The sequence below is a fragment of the Camarhynchus parvulus genome, chromosome 29, assembly GCF_901933205.1.
Source record: "Camarhynchus parvulus chromosome 29, STF_HiC, whole genome shotgun sequence".
In the NCBI taxonomy this organism is placed as follows: domain Eukaryota; kingdom Metazoa; phylum Chordata; class Aves; order Passeriformes; family Thraupidae; genus Camarhynchus; species Camarhynchus parvulus.
The window spans coordinates 1,563,199-1,577,111 of NC_044599.1; the positions used below are offsets into that span (position 1 = coordinate 1,563,199).

The window sequence follows — 13,913 nt, forward strand, 5'->3', positions numbered from 1 at the left end:
ACACACACGCTCACAGGTACCTCACACCCTGCCCCATTGCAGCGTGCCCGACCTGCCCTCTCTCATGCCAGGATGTGCCAAGGTGGAAGATGGGGAGGAAAATTTGGGGGAAAACAGAGGGGCACAAGGAAAGAGGGAAGGACTGGGCCAATAAATGACAGCCAAGGACTCCATCCGAGCAACAGGCAGCGGTGACTGCTCCGGAGGCTGCGGCAGCCCCTCGGGAAGGGGCTCACGTGGCAACACAGCCCGGGGCAGGGCAGCATCTGCAGCGCCGGCAACGTTAATTAAATCGGAGCCTGGCCAGAGACGGTCTAATTAATTAATAACACCTACTTGTGAGATGCCAAGTGCGACGCAGCTGTGAAGAGCCGCGGTGCCCCGGGCTTGTTTACGGCAGGGGGAAGGTCCCTGGTGCTGGGACGTGACAGAGCGGGGAGCCCTCGGTGCTGGGACACGGCCAGGCCACCGAAGTGCCACCGCCGTGCACACGCACGTGCCCCGCCCACGTGCGGGAGCTGCTCCAGGGCCCACCTGGGAGCTGGTGCTGATGGTGCCGTGACGGGGAGTTGGCAGCTCCCCGAGGTAACGCGGGTGATGTGTGGGGACAGGATAAAAACCCTCGTCAAGAGCTTGACGAGCGCAGGGGGGAAAAGGCAGAAAAGGGGGGGGAGACCCTGTCATGAGGGCTGTGGGGTCCTGGGGGTTGCAGGAGTGGTGGGAGTCCTGAGGGGGCTGGGGGACTGGCAGGGGGCCCATGGATGCTGGGGGGTTGAAGGACTGATGGAGCTCCTGAGGAACCTGGGGGCTGCAGGGCTGATGGGGTCCTGAGGGTTCTCGGGGCTGGAGGACTGGAAGGGTCCCACAGATTCTGAGAGCTGCAGGATTGGTGGGGGTCCAGAGAGTCCTGGGCATTACAGGACTGATGGGGGTCTAGATGGGGGTCCTGGGACACCTGGGGGGTGCAGGACTGATGGAGATCCCACAGATCCTGGGCTGCAGCACCACTGGGGCTGTGCAGTGATTTCCCTCTGTCCCATTCTCCATGTTTCTGGTCCCTAAATGCAGTTCCAGCAGCAGCCAGGGCAAGGGCTCCTGCGTGGGTGTCCTACAGCAGGGTTGGGGAACCCTGGGCAGGGGCACAAGGACACCCAGAGCAGGCAGGAGGATGACAGGGACCTCACATGCAGCCACCCACGGCCGCCAAGAAATTGCCTCCGAGGCAGCGTGAGCTGTGAGCCACTTGATGGGAAAAGTGGCCACAATTTGGAGCCTCTCCAATCACCACGAGCTGAGTGCTGGCTGCAATCAGGCGACAGGAAAAGTCAGGAAAGCGGGAGGCCAGGATGAGGGGCCACATCACCAGGCTGGGCTGTGCCCCCCAGCTTGGGCACTGTCCCTTGCCTGTAACGAGGTGACGCCACCCCAGTACCGACACCTCAGCGTCATTTAATGGGGTTGGAGCGATGCCTGGGTGCTGCCAGCACCCACAGGGGTGGGGGATGACACAGAGGGGGTGTCAGGGGTGCCAGTGTGAGGGTGGCAGTCCTGGTGAGGGTCCCCTCAGTACACCAGGACCTCCATCTTGTTGCTGCCCTTTTTCTTGCAGACAGGGCCGTTGGTGCTGGCCTTGGGGGACTCCACCACGGTGATGGACACGTCGCCCTTCGGGAAGCGGGTGGAGAACCTGGGAGGGGAGGGGTCAGGATGAAGAGGTGGGAAGGGGACACGCCCACACCCATCCCCTCATTGCCCAATGAGCTGCCTTGGTTACACCCACTCCTCAGCAGCTTCCTGCTGCAGCCAATCAGGTCACTCATATGGTGCCCCACCCTCGGAGGCTCCACCCCCATCTCAATCCCACCCTGAGCACTGCCCTGTCCCACCCACAATAACCCCACCCACTGCAGCCCCACCCTCTAGTACCACACCCACATCAGCCCCACCCACAGAAGCCACGCCCTCTGTGCCCCCAGACCTGTCCTGCTCCACCCATTGTAGTCCTGCCCTTCAGACCCCGCCTACTGTAACCACGCCCACCAACGCCCCGCCCACACCTGTCAGTGATGTGCAGGGGCAGCGCCTGCCCCGTGGTGGCCTCGAAGGTCTGGTACAGGCGGGTCACCAGCTCGATGAGGTGGTCACTGACCAGCAGGAAGTCACCCTTGGCCCCCACCGTGGAGACCTGTGGGGCAAACAGGGGGTCAGCCCTGCTGGGGACCCCCTGAGCCCCCAGGGAGCCCCTCCCCAGGTACCTCCTTGAGGTGCAGGGCCAGGAAGCCGTCGGAGAAGCGGGTGACTGAGACGCCACGGATGTCACTGAGGCTGAGCACGGTCTTGGGCTGGGCGGCCTTGGGGTCAGCCAGGACCAGGTGCTCGGTGGTGAGGAGCAGCAGGCGTGGGACTGTCTGTGGGTGGGGGTCAGCGTGGGCAGGGAGTCAGCATGGGCAGGGGGTGAATGTGGGCAGGGGGTCACCAAGAGCAGGGGGTGAATGTGGGCAGGGGGTCAGCATGGGTAGGGGGTCAGTGTGGGCAGAGGGTCACCAAGAGCAGGGGCTCAGCATGGGCAGGGGGTCAGCATGGGCCGGGGGTCACCAAGAGCAGGGGGTCAGAGTGGGCAGGTGGTCATTGTGGACAGGGGGTCAGTGTGGGCAGGTAGTCAGTGTGAGGAGATGGTCACCAAGAGCAGGGGGTCAGCATGGGCAGGGGGTCAGCATGGGCAGGGGGTCAGCATGGGCAGGGGGTCAGCATTGGCCAGGGGTCAGCATGGGCAGGGGGTCAGCATGGGTAGGTGGTCACCAAGAACCGGGGGTCATGGTGTCCCCGTGTGCCCTCCCACAGCCCAGAGCACGGCCCCAAAGCAGATCTTACCTTCCCACTGGCCCTGTTCACCTTCCTCACGGCGTCAGCCATCACCAGCTTGTCCTTGGCCACCGCGTGCAGCTTCTGGTACTTGGGGTTCTGCTTCAGCCCCAGGTACTCCCCGCGGAAAGGCTGCTGCAGGCTGGGGACGAGGCCATCAGCCACTGCTGCCCCGAGCTCCCCTGCACCCCCAGCCCCCTGCCCTGGTACCTTTTGGGGTAGAGGGTCTTCTTGTCCTTGAAGAGCTCGCTGGCGCAGAGCCTGGCCTGCAGCTGCACCCGGCGCGACGCCGGCAGCTCGTCCCGGTACTTCTTGCACTGCCGAGGGAAGGGAACGATTTGGTGCCACCAAAAACCTCTCTCAGGTGAGATGGCACACCCAGATCCCACCTGGAATTTTCCCCTGTTCCCACCTTCCAGTGGTAGAAGATGTTTTTCAGCTCCTGGTTGGTGTTATCCAAGAACCTGTAGGGCGCCGGGGGCCAGGTCCGGTCGGTCACCGACAGCGGCGGGAGGTTCTTTGCCAGCCCCACCAAGTACCTCTGCACCTGGGGGTGACAACGTGGCAGGGGTCAGGGGAGGACAGGGGCATCCAGCAGGGCAGGGGGCTGGGATGGCAGCGTGGTCCCCTCTGCCCCAGCCCCACTCACCAGCCGCCGGTAGATGAAGTTGGCCAGGCTGGTGCTGGCGCTGGAACGGAAATATTTCCTGTAGGTCCTGCGTGCCTGTGGGGACAGCGCCAGCGGTGAGGACACCAAGACATCACCACCAGCCCCACAAAGCATCCCCCATGTCCCCCCTGTCCCCCATATCCCCTACATCCCCCACATCCCCCACGTCCCCCATCCCTGTTTGAACCCAGTGGAGAGGACAGAGGGTTCCAGCCCGACAGGGTGGGCAGGAGTGGGGTGGGCAGACAGACAGACGGCACGGACAGCAGGACAGAGGCAGCCTGAGGGCGCGTGGCCCCGTTACCTGGTACCCTCTCCAGTGAGCAGCGATGGTGGTGGCGGCCGCGTGGCGTCGGCACTGGGACTTCAGCTCCCGGAGGAGCCGGCGAGACTGCGGGGGTGAGAGCCCAGGGAGCCCGAGGGGGAGACACCAACACAGACATGGAGAGCGAGGGAGAGGCGGGAGAGAGGCAGGAGAGAAGGAGGAAAGACGGGGGGAGGAGATGAGGGTGAATCTGGTCCCACCGTGGGACGCACGGAGCTCCTGGTGCCACCATGGGGCACACAGAGCCCCTGTCCCCACCCACCCTGCTCCTCCACACCAGGCCAGCCCCACGGTGGCCCTGGGGCTGCCCAGCCCTCACCTTCCAGCCCCGTGCATAAGCCTGGAGGATCAGTGCCGACCGCTTCATCTGCTTGTACCTGTTCTTTTGCTGCGGGGAAACAAGGGGGTGAGTGGGGTGGGCTTGGAGAGCCAGGGGGAGAGGGATGGGCAGGGGGAGCATAGCCAGAACATGTCCTCACCCTGTGGCCACGGAACCAGGCAGAGATGAGGATCTGGCTCTTGCGCATCAGCTGGTACTGGGTCCGGCACCTCCAGCCCCGAAACGTCTTCTGGATGAGGGTGGCGAGCTGGGCCACGCGCTCCTGGCGCCGCCGCTCGAGGTCGAAGAGCTGGGCACAACCATGGCAAGCACTGGCTCGCTGAGCAGCCCCAGGAACGCCCAGGATGAGTTTGGATCCCCTCTGGACTCCCCCATTCCCAAACTCACCGTGCGTGGCGAGCGGATGAAGATCTTGGTGTGGCCGAACGCCAGCTCCTCGGCGGGGAACTCCAGCCCTGCCAGCAGCACCTCGGTCCCCTCCCTGCATCAGGATAGAGTTGGGGCTGGTGTTTTGCGGAGATAAACAAAACTCCGCAACTTTTGTGGAAGTTGTAAAGCCGGTATGTTTAATACAGCGCTGGACGCATGCGGGAATCGTTCCCTTAAAATGACACGTGTACTTCTGGGAACTTCAGGTCCTTTTTTATCTCCTTCTCAAATACGTATGCATACAATTTCATGATATGTTCATGTCGCAGACATCTTTTATGAAAAATCCTTTCCTTAGGATTTTTCCTCCTGAGAAGCTGAGAGGCTTCAGGAACAAAATGTAAACAATGATAATCTGCTGCTGTGGAATGCAACAGGTGGATCTGTGATTGGCCCATGTTGGATGTTTGTGATTAATGGCCAATCACAGCCCAGATGGCTTGGACAGAGAGCCTGAGCCGCAAACCTTTGTTATCATTCTTTTTTATTGTATTCTTAGCTAGCCTTCTGATGAAATCCTTTCTCCTATTCTTTTAGTATAGTTTTAGTGTAATATATATGATAAAATAATAAATCAAGGCTTCTGAAACATGGAGTCAGATCTTCGTCTCTTCCCTCATCCTAAGACCCCTGTGAACACCGTCACAGGTTCATACATATTAATTTTTACAAACTTCACATGACATTTGCCGCTAGTTCATCTTTATCAGAAAGAATTCTTAGGTCAGGTTGACCTGCTCTCGCAGCAGTCTCTATCACCTTCTGTCTCCCTCCCCTTATCTCTGTCCTTCCCTGAAGTAGTTTCTCTAAGCCTAGGCTTTTGCAGTCAGGCTAAATAGCTATGTTTTCTAACCACAGACTCAACTCAAAAATGTACATTTCACCTAAATCAAAATGGATCTCTACCCTGGAAAATTTCAGTGTATTCAGAAAATTTCACTGCCTCACGGGTCAGAGCCCGCCCTTGGCAGCCCCCTGACCCTCACAGGATGTGCCAGCCCCCATACCTGTCCCCACAGTCCCAATGGGGCCACGTTTGGGCGTTGAGCATCTTGTAGCGCTGCAGGAAGGGGCCGTAGAGCTGGCGGAAGGCGTAGCCCGCCCGCCGCACCCGCACGTTCTCCAGCAACCCCAGGTAGCGCACCTGGGCCAGCACCAGCTCCGGGGTGAACACCATGGCTGACTTGGTGTCGTTGGGTTTGATGCACCTGCAGAGCACAGTGGTGGTTTAGGGGGGGTTTGGGGTGTCAGAGACACCCCTCTCTGTCACTGTAATATTTTCTGAAAAATTCCTTCGCCAGGATTTCTTCTCCTGGGAGGCTGAGAAGCCTCAGAGAAAAATGAAAACAGTAATTATCTGATCTGCTTCTCCTGTGTTTTGCTGCTCTGGAATGTGGTTTGGAGATTGTTTACCAACTGGTCATTGTTTGATTAATTTCATGTGAATTGTTTTTACTTAATGACCAATCACAGCCAGCTGTGTCAGGACTGGAAGGAGTCACGAGTTTTTCATTCGTATCTTGTTAAGCCTTCGGTCTGTATCCTTTCTCTATTCTTACAACTCAGTATTCTCAGTGTTCTCCAAAGTCTGTGTTATATTCTCTCATTTTCTTTTAAAAATTACTCAAATATGAAGATTCAAAGTCAATGCAACCCTGACACAGACAGAGATACATTGATCAGCAGACAGCACATCAACCAGTGAGGACCCACCCCAAAATCTCAATAAAAATCTCATAAATATCCTTGCTTTCACAAATAGGGTCCAGGAAATTGTTGTACTGGTTGTCTTTGACTGTAGTGGATCAAGGATGTTAAATACTAGTACTGGTATAATATAGTTTTTTGTATAGCATTCTTTTATATAATATAGACCATAAAATAATAAATTAGCCTTCTAAGAACACGGAATCAAATTCAACCATTCCTCCTCCGTCTGGGAAACTCTGAAAACACCACAGGGGCCGGTACCTGATGTAGTTGGGGTTTTTGGAGTAGAGGTTCCTCATCAGCATTGCCACGGATGACTTGAACTGGAAGCCTGCAGTGGGGGGCAGCTTGAGGGAGGCTTTTTGGGGGTCTCCCTCGGGGAAGAGCGAGCGCAGCAGAGCGTGCCGGGCTTCCCACATGGCCTGCGAGAGGTCACGGAACAGGAGGTCGTTGTTCTTCTCGATGAAGCCCGTCACGTTGTAGGTCACCTGGGGAGGGTGGTGGGGTCAGCACCTGGACAGGGAGGGGGGCACGGTGCAGCCTGCTCCCAGTCCAGCCCCACATCTCCTGTGTGGAGGTGGGAAGGGAACTGAGGCACTGGGAAGAGGAGCAAGGTGCTGGGAAGAGAGCTGGGGTGATGGTAAAAGAACCAAAGTGCTGAGAAGAGGACTGGGGTACTGGGAAGAGGATTGGGGTGCTGGAAAGAGAACTGGGGCATTGTGAAGAGGACCAGGGTGTTGGAAAGAGAACTAGGGTGCTGTGAAAAGGATCAGAGTGCTGGGAAGAGGATCAGGGTGCTGGGAAGAGGAATGTGGCACAGGGAAGAGGATCAGGGCTCTGGGATGAGGATCAGGGTTCTGGGAAGAGGACTGGAGCACTGGGAGGAGGATTGGAGCCCTGGAAAGAGGATCAGGATGCTGAGAAGTGTGGTTCTGGGAAGAGGAGCAGGCACAGCCAGACCTTGCCAGCGTAGTGGTGGATGCGGAAGCAGCGCAGTGGCAGGCTGGCGTCGGTGACACGCCGGGCGTTCTGCGTCTCCTTGCTCTCGTAGTGCTTGTGTGTGGCCAGGAGCTGGTTGAGTTTGGTGAGGAAGGTGTCCTCGTTGACCACGCCGGGCCGCAGGCACTCCTCATCCAGCATGGCCAGGATCCCTGTGGTGTTCTGTGTGATGGACGGTGTCACCATGATGGATGGTGTCACCATGATGGATGGTGTCACCCCAAACCAGCCCCAGTGGATCCCAGTTTGGGCTGTGGGGGGAACTGGAACCCCAAGATCCCAGCACTGGGCGGGCAACTCACATTCTCAATCAAGTTGCAGATGATGCTGTTGTCAAAAAACTCCACTGGGGTCCACTGGATGCCCTGAGAGGAGATGTGGGTCAGACACAGGAATAACCAGACCCTGCCCCATGGACACCACAGTTGTTGTGGGGCAGGAACCGGACGTCCGGCCACGGGATTGAGGATCCTAAATCCCTTCCTGCCATTGAATGCGCTCTCAGCAGGGAGCGGGGTGAGGCAGGGACGTGCAGCAGAGCCGTCTCCAGCACTTCCCCATCCCAGGGAGGCTGAAACTCCTCGGGGCCGTGCTCTGGGAAGGGCTGGAGGTACCTCTCGGACGTATTCCTCCTGCTCCTCCTTCAGCGTCATCAGGATGAAGATCTGCTGCAGCTTCTCGTTGCAGTAGTTGATGATGAACTGCTCAAAGCCGTTGTCCTGAGAGAGAAGGATCCTTTATGGCAGCTTCTTCCTGAGCTCCTGTTCCTGCCCCTGTCTCAAATGCTGTTCCCAACCCCCTGAATGGCGTTTGGTGGGTCCTTCACTCACCTGGAAGATCTCAAAGCCATAGATGTCCAGGACGCCCATCACCTTCCTCTGCTTGTCTGACTTCACCTGAGGACATAATGAGGCATTGAGGCCTGTGTGGTGAGGAGGTCCAGGCTCCTTCTGGAGCTCCAGGATCCCCTGGAGCTCACCTGGATGCTGGCATTGATCCTCTTCACCAGCCAGTCGAAGAGGCGGCTGTAGATGTTCTTGGCCAGCGCGTCCCGGCCGTAGTAGCCCTGGGGAGAGGGGAGAGCTCATGGTGGGCTGCCAGGCATCAGCCTGTTCTGAATGAATCATCCAATTTAATAATTAAGGACATCTATTAAATTATCAAAGTATAAATTTGGAAAAAGCCATAAGTAATTTCGACTCTGAGCCAGGCGATCAGGGTCTGAAAATGTAGAATTTTGGGGATTTAGAATGGAGGTTCAAGAGGCAAGATGGAGGAATGTGGGCATGTCCTGTCCTTCTTCTCTTTCTTCTTCTTGGCCTCCATCTTCTGCTGTGATGTTGGCACTTTTGGATTGGTTTAGAATAGAAGCTCACTGTCTAACATAGGTGATAGGTATTGGGAAGTAATTGTAAATATTGTACACGGAGTTTTTAGTATAAAAAGAAAACACCGCCCTGAAGGCAAGCATAGTGCCTCTGTCTGTCCTGCTGAGCAGACCTCAGCTGGACAAAAGAAAGAATTTTATAAACAAGACGCAATAAACAACCTTGAGACTGAGAAATGAAGAGTTCTGACTCTTTCGAGTGACGGGCTGGGAAAAGAGACTTTCTAACGTATCTTGGGGTCACTCTGACCAGCTAAAGCCCTGAGATATCACAAGCCCCATGGCTGGGGGTGCTCCTGCTCACCTGGGGGACAGTGAGGGTGGTGAGCACCGTCTCATCCCGAGCCTTCACCGTGCGGGAGCACAACGCCCTCTCCAGCGTGCCGGGGTCCAGCCCGATCAGCTCGCAGATCTCACGCAGCTCTGTGAGAGGAGAGGCAGTTCCCAGAGCTGAGGAGGGGCTGAGGGGGTCTCCCCACCCCAATATTCCCATCCTTACCCCCCATCCCTACCCTGGGGCTCGCTGATGCTGCAGGCCTCCATCCCGCTGGCCTGGAAGCTGCTGCTCAGCTGGACGTTGCCCAGTTTGAGCACCACGGCCGTCACCTGCAGCAGCTCTGTCACCTCGGCGGGCGAGAAGCCGATGATCCTCATGGCATCCTGGGGATGGACACAAAGCTCAGGGGATGGGGTGGTGTCCTAGGGTGGCGTTAGGATTCCTGTATCCCCATTCCTGTGTTCTTTTTATGCTGGATTTTATGTTCTGTGCCTTCAAGGCTGGCTCTGAAGAGCGAATGTTTTGTTTTGGTTTTGCTCTCAGCCGCTCCCCCACGGCTGGCGGGGCACACAGACGGGGCAGTGCATGGTGCTGCTTTTGCTTTTGGCTTTGCTCTTGCTTTTTGCTTCTGCTCATTAGTTAGTTTAGCTAAGCAGTCTGAAATTTTCCCTGGACTGTTTCTCCTTTCCCTTTTTTGGACCTACTCAAACCTGCTCCGGACTGGGACCTGGGAACACCGAGAGTTTGCGCCTTGTGGCTGCAGCAGCTGCCCCAGCACCAGAGGGACTGATAACAGAGCGAGCACCCCCAGGAGAGACTTTCTGAAGTTGTCATCTTTTTCAGAGCGGTGACAGAGCGGTGTCACCCGGTATTGTTCATTTTGTGTGCTGGGGGTGCTGTGCCTGTTAAATAAACAGGTTCTTTCCACTTCTCTCTGAGGAATCCTTCCCAGACTGGTTGGGCAGAGGGGCTGTGCGGGTTTGCTTTCTGGAGGGGCCCCCTTTTGGAGGTTTTCTCCCAAGTTTGCCCTAAACCAGGACAGGTGGGCTCCAGGATTTTTTGGGCAGGGGTCTTATCTTCCCGCGGGTACCTGCATAGCGTGGAAGTTGGCTGCATCATCCATGGCAGGCAGGCTGGAGCCCTCGTGGTTCAGGTATCCATAGTGCCCACAGTCCTGGCGGAGCTTCAGCTGCTCTGGTGGCGGGGAGAGGAGGTGGAAGTTCAGCCCTGGTCCCCCCCAGCTCCTGTTCCACCTCCAAATCCCCACACTGGACCTACGGAGCAGCTGTGGTGAAGCCCCAGCCAGGAGCTGGTAGAAGATGTGGAAGTTCCTCTCGCCCTTCACGTGCCGGACGATGCGGGATTTCTCCAGCAGGTCTGCAGGGAGGGGTCATGCTGGATTAAATCATGTTGTGGCTTGGATAATGAGTAAAATAAACACTTGAATAATTTAATAATATATTTAAAAAATTCTCTGAATTTTGCAAAGCTTCATGAAGCCTTTTTTGCAAGGCTACCTTTTGAAATTTGGTTTTAGTTCTGTTTCCCTCTCAACAACATCTGTCTTATTCTGTGGTACATCTAAATCAGTATTTTTTATCTCAAGGTTTGTATACAGATGACAGAACCTTCTGTCAGGTTTGGAGAACTTTCTACAAATCGATTTCCCATGGGGTCAGTGTCACTGGCGTGTGTGCAGTGGGATGGCTGGTGGGTACTCACAGTTGCTGATGACCCCTCCCAGGGGGTCTCCTTTGAAGTCGAACTCAATGTCCATGTACTTGCCCTGGGGGAGGGGGCTGGGTCAGGGAAGGGGGTCCTGGTGGGACTGGCAGTTCCACTCCCCCCATCCCCACATCCCCTCATCCCCACATCCCCATCCCCACATCCCCCCGTCCCCACATCCCCCCAATCCCCACATCCCCCCGTCCCCACATCCCCCCAATCCCCATGCCCACATCCTCTCATCCCCCCATCCCCACATCCCCCCCATCCCCATTGCCATCCCCATCCCCTCATCCCCACATCCCCATATCCCTACATCCCCCCCATCCCCATCTCCTCTCTTCTCCCAGCCCCACCAGGGCCCACATGGCCCCATCAGGGTCCAGCCCCCGTCCCCAGCTCGCTCACAAATCGGGAGGAGTTGTCATTCCGGACAGTTTTGGCATTCCCAAAGGCTGCAGGAGAGGAGGGGGGTTAAGGTGTGCTCCAGGGGCAGCCCTGGCAGGTCCGGGATGCCCGAGGAGGAGCTCAGGATGTGCTGCACTCACCCTCCAGCACAGGGTTGGACTGCAGGAGCTGCTCCTTCACCTTGTTCACCTCCTCCCCTTTGCTGCTCACGGCCGCCACGTAGGACATCACCAGCTTGCTGGCCTCTGCCAGAGAGGGGTGGGGGGATATTGGGGTGGGGTCGTGGGCGCTGCTGTGCCCCTCGCAGTGCCCCTCGCCCCCCTGCAGCCCCGGCTGTACCTGTCTTGCCGGCGCCGCTCTCGCCGGTGATGAGGATGCACTGATCCCGGTCCCGGTCCCGCAGCGAGCGATAGGCATCGTCAGCGATGGCATAGCTGCGGGCAAGAGGGGTTGGAAGGGGTTGGAGCCATCTGGGGGCGTCAGGAAACCCCCCTGTTGTGGCTGTGGTGTTGCCCCCAACCGGATTCTCTTGGGACTGCCGGGGAGTGATGCCCTTAGCACAATCCAGGGGGCCGAGGGCACCGGCAGCCTGCCCGTGCTCACATGTGGGGTTTCACGGCGAAGAAGCTGCAGTTGCGATATTCCTCCACCTTCTCTGGGGTGTAGATGGGCAGGGACTGGTACGGGTTCACCGAGATCACCACATTCCCGATGTAGGTCTGTGGGACAGCAGGACAGCAGGGATGAGGGGCTGGGAGGTCCTGGTGCTCCCCATCCCCATCTCAGATCCCTGTCTTCATCCCAGACCCCAGATCCTGCTCCCCCATCTCAGAACGTGCAGCCCTTCCACTCCCCATCCCAGGCCCTATATCCTCTTCCCATTCCCCATCCCATATCCCATTCCCCATCCCAGACCCTGCAGCTTTCCCAATCCCCATCCCATATCCCAATCCCCATCCCATACCCCATATCCCATTCCCCATCCCAGACCCTGCAGTCCTGCCAATCCCCCTCCCATATCCCATTCCCCATAACCCATATCCCAATCCCCATCCCATATCCCATACCCCAATCCCAGATCCTGCAGCCTTGCCAATCCCCATCCCATTCCCCGTATCCCATTCCCCATTCCATATCCCATTCCCCATCCTAGACCCTGCAGCCTTGTCAATCCCCATCCCAGACCCCATATCCTCTTTCCATCCCATATCCCATACCCCACATCCCATACCCCATACCCCATATCCCATCCCCCATAGCCCATATCCCATTCCCCATCCTATATTCCATTCCCATCCCATACCCCATATCCCATTCCCCATCTCCCAATCCCCATCCCATACCCCATACCCCATATCCCACACCCCACACCCCACTCCCACACAGCAGCCCCTGTCCCCTGTCCCCCCCTCTCCAGACCCCCCCATCCCGCTGCCCACGTAGATATCGCGCCGCCGGAATCGCTCCTGCAGCGTCTGGACCAGCGACTCCTCGGTCAGCGGGTCCAGCAGCACCAGATCCGCCACAGCCTCGGCGTCCAGCAGCGACAAGGAGCCTTCCATGGCCGGGCAGCTCCGGGGCAGCTGGGACACAGCACGGGGGATGGGGGGTTTGCACCCACAAACACACAGCCCCTTCCCCAAAACGCCCCGCCAGCTCCTCAGCAGTCTGAAGGGATTTAGCTGCTCCTCCCAACCCTGGGGATGGGGGACAAGGCAGCCTCACACCCATGGGGGCACCTGGTGGGGGTGTCCTGGTGCCCAGGAGCCCGTGGTGGGGCTGGGGGCAGCCGGATGCTGGGGGGAAGCGGGGACCGGGCAGGAAATGCGGCCACCTGGATCCTATTCTTGGGACAGGGATTATTAATCCAGCCTCCACTTCCTCCCTCCTTCCTGGCAGGGGAAAGCCGGGACGGGGAGGGGAGCCCAAGCCCCCCAAGAGGTGACCCCCAGGAGCTGCTTCTCCCCATCTCTCACCTGTCTGTGACAGCACAGTCATGTTCCTGGGGTGACCTTCACCCCCAGTTTACAGCTGGGGCGAAGGGCTGTAAACCCAGCCCCGGGGAAAGTTCACAAATGAGGAGAAGGTGGGGAAAGATGGGGTGAAGAAAGGTGATGGAGGTGATCCCAGCACCCTCTAGAGACGGCAAAACCCTCCAGGGGTCTGAGCCCCCCGTGCTGCTGGGTGAGACCCCAAGGTCAGCAGGGTGGGATGGGAACCACAGAGCTCCCCCAAGCTCCAGGGCAGTGCTGGGCTCACCCCGGGGCTCCCAATGCCACCAGGTCCCCGCGCCCCATGGGATGGGGTTTGTGGGGTCAGGGTACCCCCCTCCAGCTGAGGATTGGGAGGCTCGGGGGCTTCAGGCGCTGTCTGGGTCCCCAACTCACCTCTGGGTCGCAGAGCAGGAGCTGCTGGAGTGGCTTCAGCTGGGGCTGCCCCGGAACCGGCGGGGCTCAGCCCAGCCCAGCGCCCGGTGCTGGCCCCGTCCGGCCCACGGAGGGGAGGGGGAGACCGCAGGGCCCTCCCCCAGAGCTCCCAGCTGGGGAAACTGAGGCACGAAGGAGTAACGAGTGGGGCTCAGCCTCAGCAGTGTCACCGGCTGCAGCTCCTGCCCGCGGTCCCGGCTCGACCTTCCCCACCCGGCAGCTGAGAGCAGGAACCAGCAGGGAAAATCCTGGAGCCGAGCAAACAAAGGGAGCTTCCTCTGCTGGGCTGCGGGAAACAGGGGCAAGGTACAGGGCTGGAGAAGCAGGAGCAGCTGGGGCTGAAGAACAGGGAATG

The 13,913-nt window shown here is 58.3% G+C and overlaps 1 protein-coding gene across 2 annotated transcripts; it reads right to left on the minus strand.

Annotated features, from left to right (window-relative positions):
* Window positions 1-1,429: 1,429 nt before the first annotated feature.
* Window positions 1,430-13,740, minus strand: MYO1A (myosin IA). Of its 2 annotated transcripts, XM_030967041.1 has the most exons (29): window positions 13,520-13,740; window positions 12,572-12,715; window positions 11,736-11,851; window positions 11,472-11,566; window positions 11,273-11,377; window positions 11,133-11,179; window positions 10,722-10,785; window positions 10,278-10,376; window positions 10,090-10,193; window positions 9,235-9,382; window positions 9,027-9,145; window positions 8,315-8,401; window positions 8,166-8,231; window positions 7,950-8,054; window positions 7,638-7,700; window positions 7,297-7,497; window positions 6,598-6,824; window positions 5,634-5,834; window positions 4,585-4,678; window positions 4,337-4,486; window positions 4,177-4,245; window positions 3,837-3,923; window positions 3,512-3,586; window positions 3,275-3,409; window positions 3,073-3,179; window positions 2,872-3,004; window positions 2,256-2,408; window positions 2,058-2,185; window positions 1,430-1,687 (listed from the first exon to the last, which is right to left on the minus strand). In XM_030967041.1, exons 2-29 carry the CDS (start codon window positions 12,692-12,694, stop codon window positions 1,564-1,566), a joined length of 3,225 nt encoding a protein of 1,074 aa, XP_030822901.1. In that variant the 5' UTR covers window positions 12,695-12,715; window positions 13,520-13,740; the 3' UTR covers window positions 1,430-1,563. The 2 variants fall into 2 exon arrangements, with proteins under 2 accessions (XP_030822901.1, XP_030822902.1); XM_030967042.1 differs by lacking the exon at window positions 3,837-3,923.
* Between the last annotated feature and the right edge of the window lie 173 nt (window positions 13,741-13,913).